The sequence below is a fragment of the Mytilus galloprovincialis genome, chromosome 8, assembly GCF_965363235.1.
Source record: "Mytilus galloprovincialis chromosome 8, xbMytGall1.hap1.1, whole genome shotgun sequence".
NCBI lineage: Eukaryota > Metazoa > Mollusca > Bivalvia > Mytilida > Mytilidae > Mytilus > Mytilus galloprovincialis.
This window is the reverse complement of record NC_134845.1, coordinates 18674412-18691693: the sequence shown is the minus strand read 5'-3', so window position 1 is coordinate 18691693 and position 17282 is coordinate 18674412. Positions and strand designations below refer to the sequence as shown.

At 32.4% G+C, this 17282-nt stretch overlaps 1 protein-coding gene across 1 annotated transcript; it reads right to left on the bottom strand.

Moving 5' to 3' along the window:
- Positions 1–1393: 1393 nt before the first annotated feature.
- LOC143085244 (uncharacterized) lies at positions 1394–12205 on the bottom strand. Its single transcript, XM_076261484.1, has 2 exons — positions 12132–12205; positions 1394–5913 (listed from the first exon to the last, which is right to left on the bottom strand). Exon 2 carries the CDS (start codon positions 5580–5582, stop codon positions 4026–4028), a length of 1557 nt encoding a protein of 518 aa, XP_076117599.1. The 5' UTR covers positions 5583–5913; positions 12132–12205; the 3' UTR covers positions 1394–4025.
- Positions 12206–17282: the final 5077 nt, after the last annotated feature.

The window sequence follows — 17282 nt, the reverse complement described above, 5'->3', positions numbered from 1 at the left end:
AATAAAATGATGTCTGTCTTCTACATATCATCTGGCTTTCGCAATGAGAGTGACACTGTCTCGTTTTATTCGTACTTGACAATATTTTCATCTTTTAGGTGGTCTAGGTTGCCGAGTGGTCTGAATGGTCGAATTATCATGAAAACAAACAGAAGTCAAACTCCTTGGTTTCTATCCTTTCCTACACTCATGGTTTTGAGATAGAATCCTTCACGCAGCAGGTGAATCCGACTCCAATCTTAATCAGTGTTACAACAGGAACTATATATCAGTTTTTTCATTTAAAGTTTGCTAGCTAATTTTTTTTTTTGTGTCTTCTTCAAGGCAAGTTTATTTAAATTTCTAATTTAACAGCATAGATCCGGCTGACAGAAAACAACATACTAACACATCAACAAACATTTTAAAAACTGTTTATTAGAACAAGGGGTGCTCATATACTCAGCACATATATTTTGATTTAGAAACGTAATTCTTATCAAATTTAATCATAAAACACGAGTATTTAATATAAAATTTATGTCGGTAACAAGCAGATCAGTACACATAGAAGTAATATGTTACGAACACAAGCTGCAATATTTTGTAAAAAAAATTAATTTCTAATAATCAAGTCCTTGATAGAAATCAGTTATGAAAAGAAAAACAATAATTACATAACTACAAAATTTGGAGTATATTCTGTATAAGAAGTTATAAGATGATAACACTACAACACATGTATATTACACTTTATACTTAGCAGAGAGGTGAAAGGTACCAAAGGGACACTCAAAGTCCTACACAGAGAAATGTCACTCACATCAAGTTCGCGTGAATTTAAATTCATGTGAAATTCACGTGAAATACAACTGCATTTTCCCTCAAACGAACCTAAACGTTAAACTCACGTGCAATACGTTCATGTAGATTTCAAGTGAATCTCAAGTACAGTATTTCCAAAAAAATCAGGCAACAGTAGTATACCGCTGTTCAAATGTCATGAGTCGATTGAGAGAAAACAAATCCGGGTTACAAACTTAAACCAAGGGAAAAACATCAACTATAAGAAGAAAACAACGAAACAACAGAAAGAACAGAAACACTGAAGTACACAAAAACAAACGACAATGCAAAAAAAACATAGAAACGAACTATTTGATAATAACTGTCATATTCCTGACTTGGTACAGGACAATAACATATAAATTTTTGATTTAATTAAAATAATGAAAAATACTAATTTTTTTTAAAGTTCTCGTGAAATTCACATAAAAATTGTCTCGAGAGGTTAATATATAACCTAGTTTGAGGTGAATATCACGTGAATTGTTGCCTCTGTTTGAAGACAAACTGACAAGGTCATGGCAAAAAACGAATAACAACAATAATATCAACAAAGGTATTTAACAACAATAACAACAAAGGTCTTTAAAACTGTTAAACACGGTAGTTATGAATATTGAGCAACCATCTCGAACCCTTAACCAAAAACTAGGGTGGTTTAAGGTAATCCGGAGGGGTAAGCAGTCGAAAATAATTAAGTTTTTCATTCAGATCTAAAAGATAAATTAATCTGCCAAAGCGTATTACATCTTTAAATTGTGGTGAGTGACGTTCGTTGATTAAATTGGGAAAACACCAGATAAAAACCAATATGTCTTATGTTACAGTTCATAATCATGTTATAAGATCAGAGTATCATTTATGACTTGGCATATATAATATCCTACATCTTCGGTTTCTTTTTGAGGTTCAGAACAGTTATTTATAGATGAAATATTATTACAGAATAAATAGTAGAAGTCAGACTGTTATCTATCATCCAAATTACAGTATTATATATCCCTCAGTTATCCTTAAACATTAGTCATGCAAATTTAAAAAAAACTTTGTATTTTAAGCCAAAGCGTTATCGGTTCCTCCTTAGTTTGTGAACTTCGCTATTTTCGCCTTCACCTATTATGTCTGTTTGTTTTGTTCACACATTATTATCAATATAATGAAATCTGATGCAACTGTCATACAGCTGATGGGTTTAGCCAGCTAAAAATCAGGTTTAATTCACCATTTTCCACATAAGAAAAAAGTCAGGAATATGACAGTTGTTGTCCATTCGTGGGAGATGTTTGAGCTTTTGATATTGCTTTTTGAGGGACTTTCCTTTTTGAATTTTCCTCGGAGTTCAGTCTTGTTTCGTTTTTGTACTTTTAACCCCAAAAAATCCAACAACATATATTTGATACTTAAATGCATTATATAGTTTTGAATGTCTAATGATTGGTTAAGCTTTAGTTTATAAACGAAATCAAATTAGCAGAAATTGTTAATTTCAAAAACAGAAACTGAAAGCACAAATACACCTATGGTCAAATAAATGTTAAATATAAAACATAATTATATGAGAGTCTTTTTTCTTACGTTTTGTTTCTGTCTAAGCACGAAATTACTTTTGTAACATTATATCGATAAACATGAAAATCTCAAATAACATTTGTCTGGCATCAAAAGCCTTATAAGTTTAATACGACAAAATGTACAATTAAAAAAGCATTTACAATGATCGTGTAAAACTAATCTCACAACGCACATATTACCAACACTTTAAACACATATGTAGCTAAATAACAAAGTCAGGTTTTAAACTAAAGTATTATATATAAAAAAAAAGTAAAAAATATACTAATAGTCTAAATAAAGGTGGCAGTATATACAATTACGCAATATTCGGATGAACATTGGACAAAAACATAAAAAATTATATCATAACATAACATAATATAACAAGTACAGTTTTTTACAAATATCAATCAACAATAGCTAAATATTAACGCATCAACGTTTTGGTATTATTTCTTAAACATCATGTTAAATATTTAATTTTATACTACACCTAGTATACTAACTTTTTGATAAATATTAATGATTTACCAAATTTTTAAACTTATCCACTACATACAGAGTGTAATGCCTCATAATTATTAATATATTAATGCCCTCTTATATTGCAATATTTCACATATTTTTATTTCTATCTATTAATTAACTGGCTGATTTTTTCAAATTTATGTAGTAAACTAAGATAATATATTAGTCTTTTAACACCACAGAGTGAAAATCACCGCAAATGATCGTTTTGTTTGTTTTTGTTGTGGTTTTTTTTTTTGGGGGGGGGGGGGGTGGTTAATTCACTAAGATAATGTATGCCTTTGGTCTTGTTGGGAGTTTTTTTTTCTTGGTTTCTTTCATTCTTATGGGGAAAATCACAAAAGGGAAGAATTCTATCGAATTACAGAAAAAAAAACCATTCATATCGATTGTGTAAATGTTTACAGCCTTTTGGTTGAAAAAGCATGGTGACCTACAAATGTATCTTAATTTAATCATATTTCAAACTATAATTTGACAAAGTAAAATATTATTCCGTTTTAATACTCCTATAAAACCACGACTTTTGTCATGTTTGTTGCAATATTGAAAACATTTCGAATAACTTTGTAACACTTTATATTCCATAGACGAGAAATAGGATAATACATTTCACATTATTATTTCAGCGAGTAAGCAAAAGAATCCGTCAAACCTAACCTAACATATAAGTTAAAACAGAACCAGCGGTACTACACCTGATTCACATTTCGACAATTATTGTCTCTTTAGTGATGCTCCATGTCAAAATATTTAAGAACCTAAACCACATTTGGAACAATGAATAGCTGATGAGTCGACCACGAATATAGATATAAGTTTAATATTTGAAAGCGTCGGAAAGAAAAAAAAACATCCAAATCAATGTACTGTTAGTTATTTCTTTTAGTAGAGTTCGAAATTTTGTGTATTTCATAAGAATAGGCAAACCAAGAATCTTTATATTCAACGAAAAAACCTTTGAACGAAAAATTATTTCTTTCTTCTTAATCAACGTTCATTAAGTGGTACCCACGAAATAGATCTATCTGCAGTATAAATTTCTTTGAAAGTTAACTACTCAGCCTACATATAACGATTAAGGAAGCAAAACGAACTAAAGCTTTAAAACATCAGTATCAAGTGGTTTCAAATGTTACAACCTGTCCTCGCCTGTTGCTTTTTTCCCGTTTAAGTTTACACCAACGCGAGAAATGACTTGAATCATTAGAAAAGAATATAAACTGTTGTTCACCAAGTCGTCCCGATGCCCTTTCAATGACAGTCTCGACGTCATAGACGTTAAAGTCTGGTGGACTATAATCCAAAATCTTGAAGCCACTATCAAAATAAACTATCAATTCCTCTCGTAAAATTGTCCTATGAGAAAATATGCCACAAAACGCATAATGTGCAATGAAGCAGGTAACATGAGATTCCTTAACATCTTTAATCTCTAAGATGACAGCATCATGCCACAAGTTCCAGTAACTGTACCTTAAGATGTTTCCCTTTTGAACATCTCCTGCCTGTACTATTGGTTTAACATTTACGTTGAATAATTGTCTATTGATTTCAAAACACTGTTTACATATTATTCCGTGTTCATATTGCTTTTCATTCCTGACCGATTCATCACTTATCCCAATAAACCCACTTTTCCAAAACAAACTACTCGTTAATCTGAATTTTGTTACTTGAATACTGAATTTTCGTCCTGTAACGCAATATGTTGCAAAATGTTCGCAATTATTATCTAAAAGATCATAATCGTACTTTCCACTCGTCCCATCACCTGCAACAAAATCCCTTGCTCGTTGCGCAGTTTCTTTTCGCGTGAACGGTCTTACTCTGTACGCTATGACACGAAGATTTTGTGTTGCAAAGTTAAATAATTTGGCGGATTTTCCAATGAGAGCTTTTTTGCCTAAAAAGAGACCCGTTGCTACTCCAAATATTGTATTTGTTGCTTCTATTATTTCAAACTTTTTGTCAGGAAGCTTAGACTCTACAATTGCATGATGATCGTACACTGTACCTGCAAAAACGATATGGTCTCCTTCTTGAATTTCGTTTGCAGAGAAAACAGGAATTGCCTTTACGCATTCAATACAACCACTCATTTCTGATAATTCCTCACAGCTTATGTGTAAGGCAGACGTGTTATCTTCTGTCCTTCGATTTGTAGTGTTAAACGCCGAACTGTTGTAAAATTCGAAGTCCTCTTGTGATTCAGAGTCATCATGTGATTCAGAGTCATCACGTGATTCAGAATCACCAGGCGTAGGAGCTACAGATGATCCGTCATGTTGCATATTTTTTCGAATCGACAAGAACGAGTCAAGTCTTTGTCGGCGTGGTAAACTATTGACTGCTGAAAAATTGGCTATGCGTGACGAACCTGACTCATGTGTCTTTTGGTGATCTTTGTCAATCAATATTTTTGGATCATCTAAAGAATATGAGGTCGTCTTGTCTTGGTCGGAAGATGTTAAATCAACATCAGTTGGAAGTCTTTTGTTTGGATGAAGCTGTTCGTCTTGGACAGTAGCATCATCCATCTTCCTGTCCAAATCACATCTATACATTAACTTCTCTTTATCTGCAGATACAATTGTTACATGTGTGTGTGATTCTGGTTTCTTCTGTTCTTCATGTTCGACAGAATCATTAATAGGTAAAGTCTGTCCCGACATAACTTGTTTGTCTGAATGAAGAATTGAATGTGCTACAGTTTACAGAGTTTGAACTATGCTGGGCATCCTTTGGCTTGGCCTTGACATATTGTCGTTGATTGATAAGATTACCCAAAATGTCTGATCCGTCATTTAAGTTATAACAGTCGATGTTACATGTTAAAAAACTTTGTCCTTTTACCAAGATTTCACTGCAGCACTATCTTCAGTTGGTTCATTTCTTGACATATATAAAATATCCATGTAGAATGAACTGATAATTTTATGTATGTTATTACAGCATTCACGGAATAATATAGAAATGATTTGTTGAGCATCTTTCTATGGCGTTCTAGAAGGCAAAAATAGATATGAATTAATGAATAAATGTGTTTGCTTAATTAACATGGGAAACAAACACACATATCTTAAAAAACAAATTGAAAAAAAACATCAAAATATATTTTGATTACCTTAGCCGTATTTGGCCCACCATTTTGGAATTTTGATTCATCATTGCTCTTCAACTTTGTACTTGTTTGGCTATATAACTTTTTTGATCTGAGCGTCACTTATGGGTCTTATGAAGACGAAACGCGTGTCTGATGTATTTAATTATAATCCTGGTACCTTTGCTAACTAATTGCAGCAACAATCTATGAATTTGATATCTAGATTTCTTTTGAATTTAAAATGCTGTTTAGGCTTTACCCTTTTCACTGAATTTGTCATATGTACATTATGTATAAATGATAAAAACATTAACTATGTAGAATGTTTTACTCTGGTATCATTCAGCTACTCAAACGGTATTAATGATTTGAACATTGTTAAACAAAACTCACCAATTCATCCCCCACATCTTTTAATTTACATGCTGTCTACGGAAAAGTATAAACCATTCTATATCAAGGAAAATATAAACGAAAACGTTTTACACTATATCGATAATCTATGCATACTGTATCAGAGGAGATGAAAATATTTTACTATGTAACTTAAATCGATGTGTAGCTTATCGTGAGAGAAAGGATACCTTAACCCTGTATCTTTTAATTATACAATCTGTAAAGTAGAAGAGGAGAAAGTTGTACAATATGTATTTTTTCTATGGATACTGTATCATGGGAGGAAGAAAAAACAGTTTTACCAAGCATTTTGTATTTATGCACACTGTATTATGGGGAGCGTTATTACGCCTATCTTTTATACATGCACAATGAAAAATACTTTATTTTTAATATTATATATATATTTATGCATAATGTATCATTAGAGAAGAAAGCGTGTTATAAAAAGATGGGGTATGATTGCCAATTCATCAACTCTCCAAAAGAGAGTACGGCCGTCAACAATTATCAAGGCCCATACCGTAGTACCGCATAGTCAGCTATAAAAGGCCCCGAAATGACAATGTAAAACAATTCAAACGAGAAAACTAACGGCCTTATTTATTATTTTTTTTAAAATTAACGAAAAACAAATATGTAACACATAAACAAACGACAACCACTGAATTACAGGCTCCTAACTTGGAACAGGCATAGACATACATAGTGTGGCAGGGTTAAACATGTTAGCGGGATCCCAACCCTCCCCTAACCTGGGACAGTGGTATAACAGTACAACATAAGAACGAACTATAAAAAGTCTGTCTCTAGTACATGTACTTATGCATACCGTATCATTGAAAAAGAAAACGCTAGTCTTTTATTTTTATATCTTTTATTCATACCTACTGCATCATGGGGGAGAAAACTGATTACCCTCAGGCTTTATCTTTTATTTATACATATTGTTTATGGAGATGTTTTATCTTGTAATTTGTCTTCCTTAAACTTTTATCGATGCATACTGTAACATTGGAGTAGTAAGATATCTTTTATTTATGAATGATGCATTATGAGTGAAGAGAATATTATTTTTATATCATTTATTTAAATAAAACTCTTATAATTAGAAAAGAGACATGTTTTCCTTTATCTTCATTTATGTATACTATATATGGGAGAAAAAAACTTTTCACGTGTATCTTTTATTTATGCATACAGTATCATAAGGAAAGATAAATCTATTTATTGTTTTTCTTTAAGCATACTGTATAAGGTGAGCAGAACACGTTATTTCTTATATCATTTAAACTGCATTGTACGACAAGATAAATACTTTTATATTTTACCCTTTATCTTTAATGTTTATAATGTATCATGAGAGAATACTCAGTTTTTCCATGCATTTTTTTTATTTTTGTATACTGTAGCATGAGAGAACATTTGTGTTACCCTCTAACTTTTATTTTTGTATTCTCTATCATGGGGAAAGAGAACTTTTACACTGGATCTTTTAGGAATGCATGCTATATCATAGGAGAGAACTTTTACACTGGATCTTTTAGGTATGCATGCTATATCATAGGAGAGAACTTTTACACTGGATCTTTTAGGTATGCATGCTATATCATAGGAGAGAACTTTTACACTGGATCTTTTAGGTATGCATGCTATATCATAAGAGAGAACTTTTACACTGGATCTTTTAGGTATGCATGCTATATCACAGGAGAGAACTTTTACACTGGATCTTTTAGGTATGCATGCTATATCATAGGAGAGAACTTTTACACTGGATCTTTTTGGTATGCATGCTTTATCATAGCAGAGAACTTTTACACTGGATCTTTTAGGTATGCATGCTATATCACAGGAGAGAACTGTTACACTGGATCTTTTAGGTATGCATGCTATATCATAGGAGAGAACTTTTACACTGGATCTTTTTGGTATGCATGCTTTATCATAGCAGAGAACTTTTACACTGGATCTTTTAGGTATGCATGCTATATCACAGGAGAGAACTTTTACACTGGATCTTTTAGGTATGCATGCTTTATCATAGGAGAGAACTTTTACACTGGATCTTTTTGGTATGCATGCTTTATCATAGCAGAGAACTTTTACACTGGATCTTTTAGGTATGCATGCTATATCACAGGAGAGAACTTTTACACTGGATCTTTTAGGTATGCATGCTATATCATAGGAGAGAACTTTTACACTGGACCTTTTAGGAATGCATGCTATATCATAGGAGAGAACTTTTACACTGGATCTTTTAGGTATGCATGCTATATCATAGGAGAGAACTTTTACACTGGATCTTTTAGGTATGCATGCTATATCATAGGAGAGAACTTTTACACTGGATCTTTTAGGTATGCATGCTATATCATAAGAGAGAACTTTTACACTGGATCTTTTATGTATGCATGCTATATCACAGGAGAGAACTTTTACACTGGATCTTTTAGGTATGCATGCTATATCATAGGAGAGAACTTTTACACTGGATCTTTTTGGTATGCATGCTTTATCATAGCAGAGAACTTTTACACTGGATCTTTTAGGTATGCATGCTATATCACAGGAGAGAACTTTTACACTGGATCTTTTAGGTATGCATGCTATATCATAGGAGAGAACTTTTACACTGGATCTTTTTGGTATGCATGCTTTATCATAGCAGAGAACTTTTACACTGGATCTTTTAGGTATGCATGCTATATCACAGGAGAGAACTTTTACACTTGATCTTTTAGGTATGCATGCTATATCATAGGAGAGAACTTTTACACTGGATCTTTTTGGTATGCATGCTTTATCATAGCAGAGAACTTTTACACTGGATCTTTTAGGTATGCATGCTATATCACAGGAGAGAACTTATACACTGGATCTTTTAGGTATGCATGCTATATCATAGGAGAGAACTTTTACACTGGATCTTTTTGGTATGCATGCTTTATCATAGCAGAGAACTTTTACACTGGATCTTTTAGGTATGCATGCTATATCACAGGAGAGAACTTTTACGCTGGATCTTTTTGGTATGCATGCTTAACATAGCAGAGAACTTTTACACTGGATCTTTTAGGTATGCATGCTATATCACAGGAGAGAACTTTTACACTGGATCTTTTAGGTATGCATGCTATATCATAGGAGAGAACGTTTACACTGGATCTTTTAGGTATGCATGCTTTATCATAGGAGAGAACGTTTTACTCCTTCAGTGTTATTTATGCATACTGTGTTTTACGAGAAAAGAGAGTTATTTCTCAAAGCTTTGTTTTATGCACGAATAATTGAACTTTGTTTTCTTGTATCATTTACTTAAGCATACTGTATCGAAGGAAAAATGTATACCTTTTATTTATGCATTATACTGTATCCAGTGATATTGTTTGCCTTTAAAAGTTACCAGAGAATACAGGCTTTTCCCCCTGGAGAAGAATCCCAATTTGAAAAAAAAAATGGCTTAAAATAATTCCCAAGGAGACAATGTTTTCCCAAAACAATACAGTCTCAGAAGTAATTGTGCATGAATACAAACGGAAACACACTCATTTTATATTTTCCATGCCTAAAATGACTAAATGTGCAAATATGAGGGTCTATTTATGTATAATCTATTATCACTGACAAAAAGTGGTCTTATTTCAAAGCAGGGTTTGACTCTTCAAAGGGGGTCTGCAAATTGAAGTTTCGGTCATATTCATGGTTTATTATAGATTTCCCTATTCGATAAAAATGACGCATATTTTCTAAATAAAAAAAAGGGTAGAGGTAGTTTTGAAAAAAACCAACAATATCACTGGACTATCATGGGTGAAAAAAAGCCAACAATATCACTGGACTATCATGGGTGAAAAAAGCCACCAATATCACTGGACTATCATGGGTGAAAAAAGCCAACAATATCACTGGACTATCATGGGTGAAAAAAAGCCACCAATATCACTGGACTATCATGGGTGAAAAAAAGCCAACAATATCACTGGACTATCATGGGTGAAAAAAGCCACCAATATCACTGGACTATCATGGGTGAAAAAAAGCCACCAATATCACTGGACTATCATGGGTGAAAAAAAGCCACCAATATCACTGGACTATCATGGGTGAAAAAAAGCCACCAATATCACTGGACTATCATGGGTGAAAAAAAGCCACCAATATCACTGGACTATCATGGGTGAAAAAAGCCAACAATATCACTGGACTATCATGGGTGAAAAAAAGCCACCAATATCACTGGACTATCATGGATGAAAAAAAGCCAACAATATCACTGGACTATCATGGATGAAAAAAAGCCAACAATATCACTGGACTATCATGGGTGAAAAAAGCCACCAATATCACTGGACTATCATGGGTGAAAAAAAGCCAACAATATCACTGGACTATCATGGGTGAAAAAAAGCCACCAATATCACTGGACTATCATGGGTGAAAAAAAGCCAACTATATCACTGGACTATCATAGGTGAAAAAAAGCCAACAATATCACTGGACTATCATGGGTGAAAAAAAGCCAACAATATCACTGGACTATCATGGATGAAAAACATTTTGCCTGATATCTTTTATTTATGTATACTTAAACCTTAAGTATGAGGAGCAATGAAAATATAGATTCCACAACTGCAACAAGTGTGTTACGATATTTCTCCTCTCGAGAAAGTTAAATTTTAATATTTAAAGCGCGAGGCTTGCCGAGCTTGTTAAATAATTAAAATTTAACTGTTGAGAGTGGATATATATCGTTATACACGAGTTATAGTGGTGGAAACTGTTTCTCTAATGATTTTTGTCCTTCCTTTTCAAACATTTGAAGTAAGTTGTGTACTTTTTAATGTCACGTCATCAGGCATGGTTGCCTTTTTTCATGACGTCACAATAGGAAAATTCAAAAGAAACCAAGAAAATTAAACGTCACAATTAAACTTCTACAAATCATTTGGCGGGAACAGATTTTTCTCACACCGATCAAGAAATATGAAAAAAGCTCAAAAGTTGGAGAATAACGGATTCACAGGGAGTCATTCTTCTTTTTAAAAAACATTAAGTATCTTGATTTGTTTATTTCAAAATACCAATATAGATTTAATTTTTATGCTATACAAAGTCGTAGCTAGGTCCCGTTTACCAATGATGGGTTGTAAATAATTTCAGGTTGAAATAAATTGATTACTTATAACATACTAGGTAAACAAGAATGTGTTCCCAGTACACGGATGCACCATCCGATCCGCACTATCATTTTCTATGTTCAGTAGAGCGTGCAAAAGGGGCAAAATCTCTTATCTGGCATTCAAATTAAAATGATTACAGGGAACATGCGTATTAAGTTTCAAGTTGATTGGACTTCAACTTTATCAAAAGCTACCTTGACCAAAAACTTTAACATGAAGTGGGACAGACGGACGGACGGACGGACGAACGAACGGACGGACGCACAGACCAGAAAGCATAATGCCCATAAATGGGGCATACTAAATAACCGTCTGAAGAAACATATTAGGTATTAAATCGGCTGAGAATTATAATAAAAGCATTCAACGTGAACAGACCAACAGATCGACCAGCCATGCCAACCGCGACGTAGCCGGACCACACATGCATGCATTTAAATGGAATTGTTGAAACAATAGGTAATTACGAATTGATATTTTTTTCAAAGTCTCCATGTGAGCGTTTATATATTATTTTATATATAACATATACATACCTGGACAAAATGTCTGATCAGCATAACTTGCCATAATATATGAAGATGTGTTTACTTCCGATACGTCATGGTTGTTATATTTTTAGATTTTGGAAAATATGGAGTCTAATTTTAGAAAATTTACATTTCACATAAAATCACACTGCAATTTCATTTAACATTTATAAACAAATTAGGACAAAGGTACACACTATTGGAATGATCAATGTTTAACCATTTTACATGTAACTACAATGAATATTTTAAATAAAAAAATGAATGCTTATTATTGAAATCAGTTCAAATACACACAGCATGTATATACACATTTAAAAGATTGATTTTACATATATAAACACGTTGATATGTGTTCTCTCGAAACATTTTAATCTGTTTAAATAATGAAACATGTAAATAATTATTCTGAAACAGAAAGTAGGCTACACCATTTAAACTTTGGTGTGTTTTGGTTACAGATCTTTTTTTATATTTTCGACGGCTCAATATTGATTTAATAACATTATAGGTTCACACTTCTACATAACCAAATACATGTATTTATATGTTTCAAAACAGAGAAGTTGTGCATGTTTAAAAAACCAAATAACAAGGTGCTTTTATAAAGTTAAAGCAGGTGTTCGTTTGATTGTAGAAAAAGTGATCCATGATAAAATTGACAGTGCACAAAAAACATCTGTGTTATTTTATTTAGGAATTTAAAACAATTAGATGCACTATAAAAAGTAATGTATTTCATACAATATAATAAAACAAATCTAGAAGTATTAAACCAATTAACATAATTTACCAATTTTGAAGTATGATATATATATATATACACATTCAACGGCTATGGGTGGGTGTTTTAGCGATACATAAGTCCTTCGAAATTTATTTTTATGCCCCACCTACGATAGTAGAGGGGCATTATGTTTTCTGGTCTGTGCCTCCGTTCGTCCATCCGTCTGTGCGTCCGTTCGTCCGTCCGTCTGTGCGTCCGTTCGCTTCAGGTTAAAGTTTTTGGTCAAGAAGTTGAAGTCTAATCAACTTGAAACTTAGTACACAAGTCATGTTCCCTATGATATGATCTTTCCAATTTTAATTCCAAATTAAAGTTTTGACCCTAATTTCACGATCCACTGAACATAGAAAATGATAGTGCGAGTGGGGCATCCGTGTACTTGGGACACATTCTTGTTTTTTTATATTAAGAACAGTTTAAATACTGATGAATTATTCCAATAATAAAGTTAGATATTCTTTATACGAATATCTGTATATCTAATCCATTCCAAAATAAAATTATATTAATACTGCAACTTCTTGTGTTTATTTCCTAAATATAGAAACACATGCTATATTTCCTGCAATGTCAATTTCATCATGGACAGTTTGAATGAACGAATGAAAATAATTTTAAAATTTGTGTTACAATTTAAATAGCTATGAATTTATTTATTTAAGTTGAAGTATAAAAACAATAGTAAGTCTATGTCAGAAGAATATCAACTTTTTTGTATGATGCTGCGAAACTGGGGAAGGGCGAGGTCGAGCCCTTCCCTAGTTTCTCAGCCTCATACAAAAAAGTTGATATTTTTCTGACATAGACCTAATATATTGTATATTTATCCTAAACAGAATTACAGTTGCACATATTACATATTCTAGCGTTTCTGTGTATATGTAAACACCTAAGTTTCAGTTGATGCTTACCATTGGTTAATATATATATATAGACAATGACAGCTGGTTAGTGTCTTTTTAAAAATATCAGCTGTATTTGTACGAGGCTAGGGAAAAAGGTGTATGCGAGCTTTTAGTGAGCTATTACACCTGTTTAGAGCCGAGTACAAATACAGCTGATATATAAAGACACGAAACAGTTATTGTCTTTATCCTGCAATTAATTCTGTATATTATTTGTGTTTTGAAAGACACAAAAACACATGTTTTGCATTTATTTTCGATTTGAAATCCCTTGAGGCCCGTCTAGTAATACGTTACAGTAATTGTAAAGCAAAATTATATCCGGGTGAAATTTGATCCGGAGGAAAAAATGTCATAGTAGTTGTTGTTATTTTTTATCCGGAGGAAAATATTTCCCTGGGATATTTTTTCCTTTGTCGTGAAATTCTATCTGGGTAGTAAACTTATTGAATAGTTATTAGAAAAAATATATATCCTTCACAAATACTATGAAATGATAATGAGTGTATTTGAATATAAAAAGCTAAATTGTTAAAAAAAATGTATTATAATGGGAAATAATTTCACAAATTTTCATTGAAAAAATTTCCTGAAATATTCAAGTCAATATATCATTCTTTAAAAGGAAATTATCATGAAACATAAGAAAACCAGAAGTAATTTCAAAGATCGTAATTGTGAAATAATAATATCATAATTAAATAAGGTAAGAGAAATACATGTAAATGTGAGTTGTTTTCAGATCTCAGTACAAAATACTAGTTTCTTCTTATAAGGCAGTGATGGCGTTCCATATTAGCCACATCTGCCGGAAGGTTACATAATACTATGATGACCATAATAAACAAACACAGGCACTTGTCTCAGAAAAAAAATCTTAATACATACCTTAATATTATTAAGGATTAAGGTATAAGATTTTTTTGTCTGAGACGTACAAGTGCCTGTGTAAACAAAGGATAAAGGACTTACCTCAGGCCGTGTTCACACCAAATTCCATGTACAGTAAACTTGTTTACAATTAGTTTAATGAACTGGACATTGGTTTCACATTAAATTTGTTCACATCTATACACCTGGTTTAATTACCTGTACATAAGATTTGTTCACATTTGTAAACTCTATGTCATTTAAATGTTCATTACGTAGAATCGAATGAAACGTTTTCGGACAACTTTTCTAGCAGTAAGGGAACGACCATTTGACTCTAAATAGGAGGGATGGAAATATTCCGAACCTCAATTGGACAAAGAAAACAATTCTGGTTCTACAGATGACAAAAAAATATTCTGAATCAAGAGTTTCCCCATACATTAAAGTGTTAAATGTTGAAGAAAAAAAATGATTACCAGCATCGAAAAAAAACCGGAATAAAACGTTTGCGCGGCAAAATTCTGACTCAGATAAATAATCAAAATACCCCCCCCCCCCCCTCTTTTTTTTGAAGTTAAGTGGTTGCTTCTTTATGAAAGCCATTTTGATGATTTGCAGTAGTTTAAAAATAATAAAGATGTCTCGATTAAGCATTAGAATACGTAGGCTGCAACAGCGTGCTTACAGACGAAGAAGAAGGATTGATATATTAGGGATCACTATATTTCTAGCTTTCCTGTATGTTCAAAAGAGGTATTTGGCAAAGGGAGGAGGTAATGCTTTTTTTTTTTATACTTTTTAAGTGTAATTTCACGGATCCGAGATACTAGACAAGCAATACATTTACCTCACACTTTTTAAGTAATGCATTTATGAGTGAATCGTTGTTTGAGTAAAGACCAGTGGCAAATATTTCTGTGTAAGTCAAGTCGATTCGGAAAGACCTTAATTTTCAAATGAATTATGTTTTCGGCAATGATGCTGCTTTGAGTCTTGATAAGGGCTTATTAAAGCTACGTTAAGTTTTATTTCTAAACAAAACAAATTAATATATCAAGTTCAGACAAATATTTCTGTAAAGAACTTCATAAATAATTGCTATAAATGTAATTTTTTTTTTTAAATCTTTTCTTCCTTAAATATGCACGGTGTAACTAATGTTTTAAATGCCCAGTTTTGTGTACACTTAATCTACACAAGGCCTACATCGAGTATCGACTGCATGTAGACAAAACATGATTTACACTACATGTAAACATTGAGTTTTATCAATGGGAACGTAATTCTGTTTAGTTTACGTGTGAGTTACACTTACACAACACCGAATTTAGGTCAATGTGAACACGGCCTCAGTTTCGAGTTCTATTTAAAAACAAGTAGACCTACGTGGTATTATAAATATAGTACAAATTTTTTAAACATAAATTGTAAATTGAGTTACTTTCCCTTGGTTTCAAATAAATATATATAAAACAAATAAAATCTATACATATTAAAAGGTTCTTTATACAATTAGTAAAGAAAAATGTGTTTTCTATTTATAGAGTAAACTGATAGTTTTTTTAAGATTTTTTGTTGTATAAATTGAAAATGTTTCTTATAAAAGATACCTTATCTTACGTTAAAGATGATGAATTTATAATTAAATTTGTTTCCATATTAGGGTTAGTAAATTAAAACTAACTAAATGATTTTTCTTTTACGAGTGTCATAACTTGACACTCATATCTACAAATAATTATAACAATTCGTACAAATACGTAGTGAGGAATAAACTCATCATAGATACCAGGACTAAATTTAGTATATACGCCAGACTGGCGTTTCGTCTACAAAAGACTCATCAGTGACGCTCGAATCTAATATGTTTGCAAACTTATTATCATGCCGGATGCACTCTCCTTTACTTTATACTGATTTTTAGGGACTTGTATCGAAAGTCCCTGCAGGGCCGTAACTACCTATGAGGCAGGGGAGGCCCCCTGAATTTTCTACTCCAAAACTTTTTTTTTAAGTAATAAAATGAAATATTGACAATATGTACAAGAAGAACTTGAATTTATATTATAAACAACACAAGTTTACAGATTTAACAGTGTTATCATGATACGCGATATATATCTGTCATTTTCCGGATTTTTGATCGAAAGTGAACCGTTTCAGTATTTTTTTATTTTTTTTTTCCGTGTGGCCGTCCGTCTGTTATTCAGTTAAGCTGGTTCTCGACTGACTACTACACTTTGTTCATAGTTTGAGTGTAGCGATAATACAAGCGGATTTCCAGTTTATTATTCAGTATTTGTACGAGAACACATATGAAACTTTGCTTTCGACAATTTTGAATAAAACTTAACTATTCACATTTATTTAGGGGCTCAATTAAGCAGAGGAAGTTCCCTTTGTATTGTGAATCTTTTATGACATCGGAAATTCGTTACCGGCTGAATCAGCTGTTGGGTCATTTATTTAACCGCGTCTCCCGATCGTACGAGAACATTATAGTCAATGCCTTAGTACATGTAGTTAAACACTCCCATTCGTTGTAGCAGGGACTTTCTATACTGGTAAGTATATATACTAGTATTGAAAGTC

Excerpts from the sequence above, each read along its gene's own strand:
- LOC143085244 (XM_076261484.1), bottom strand. The coding sequence starts at position 5,582 with ATGTCGGGACAGACTTTACCTATTAATGATTCTGTCGAACATGAAGAA.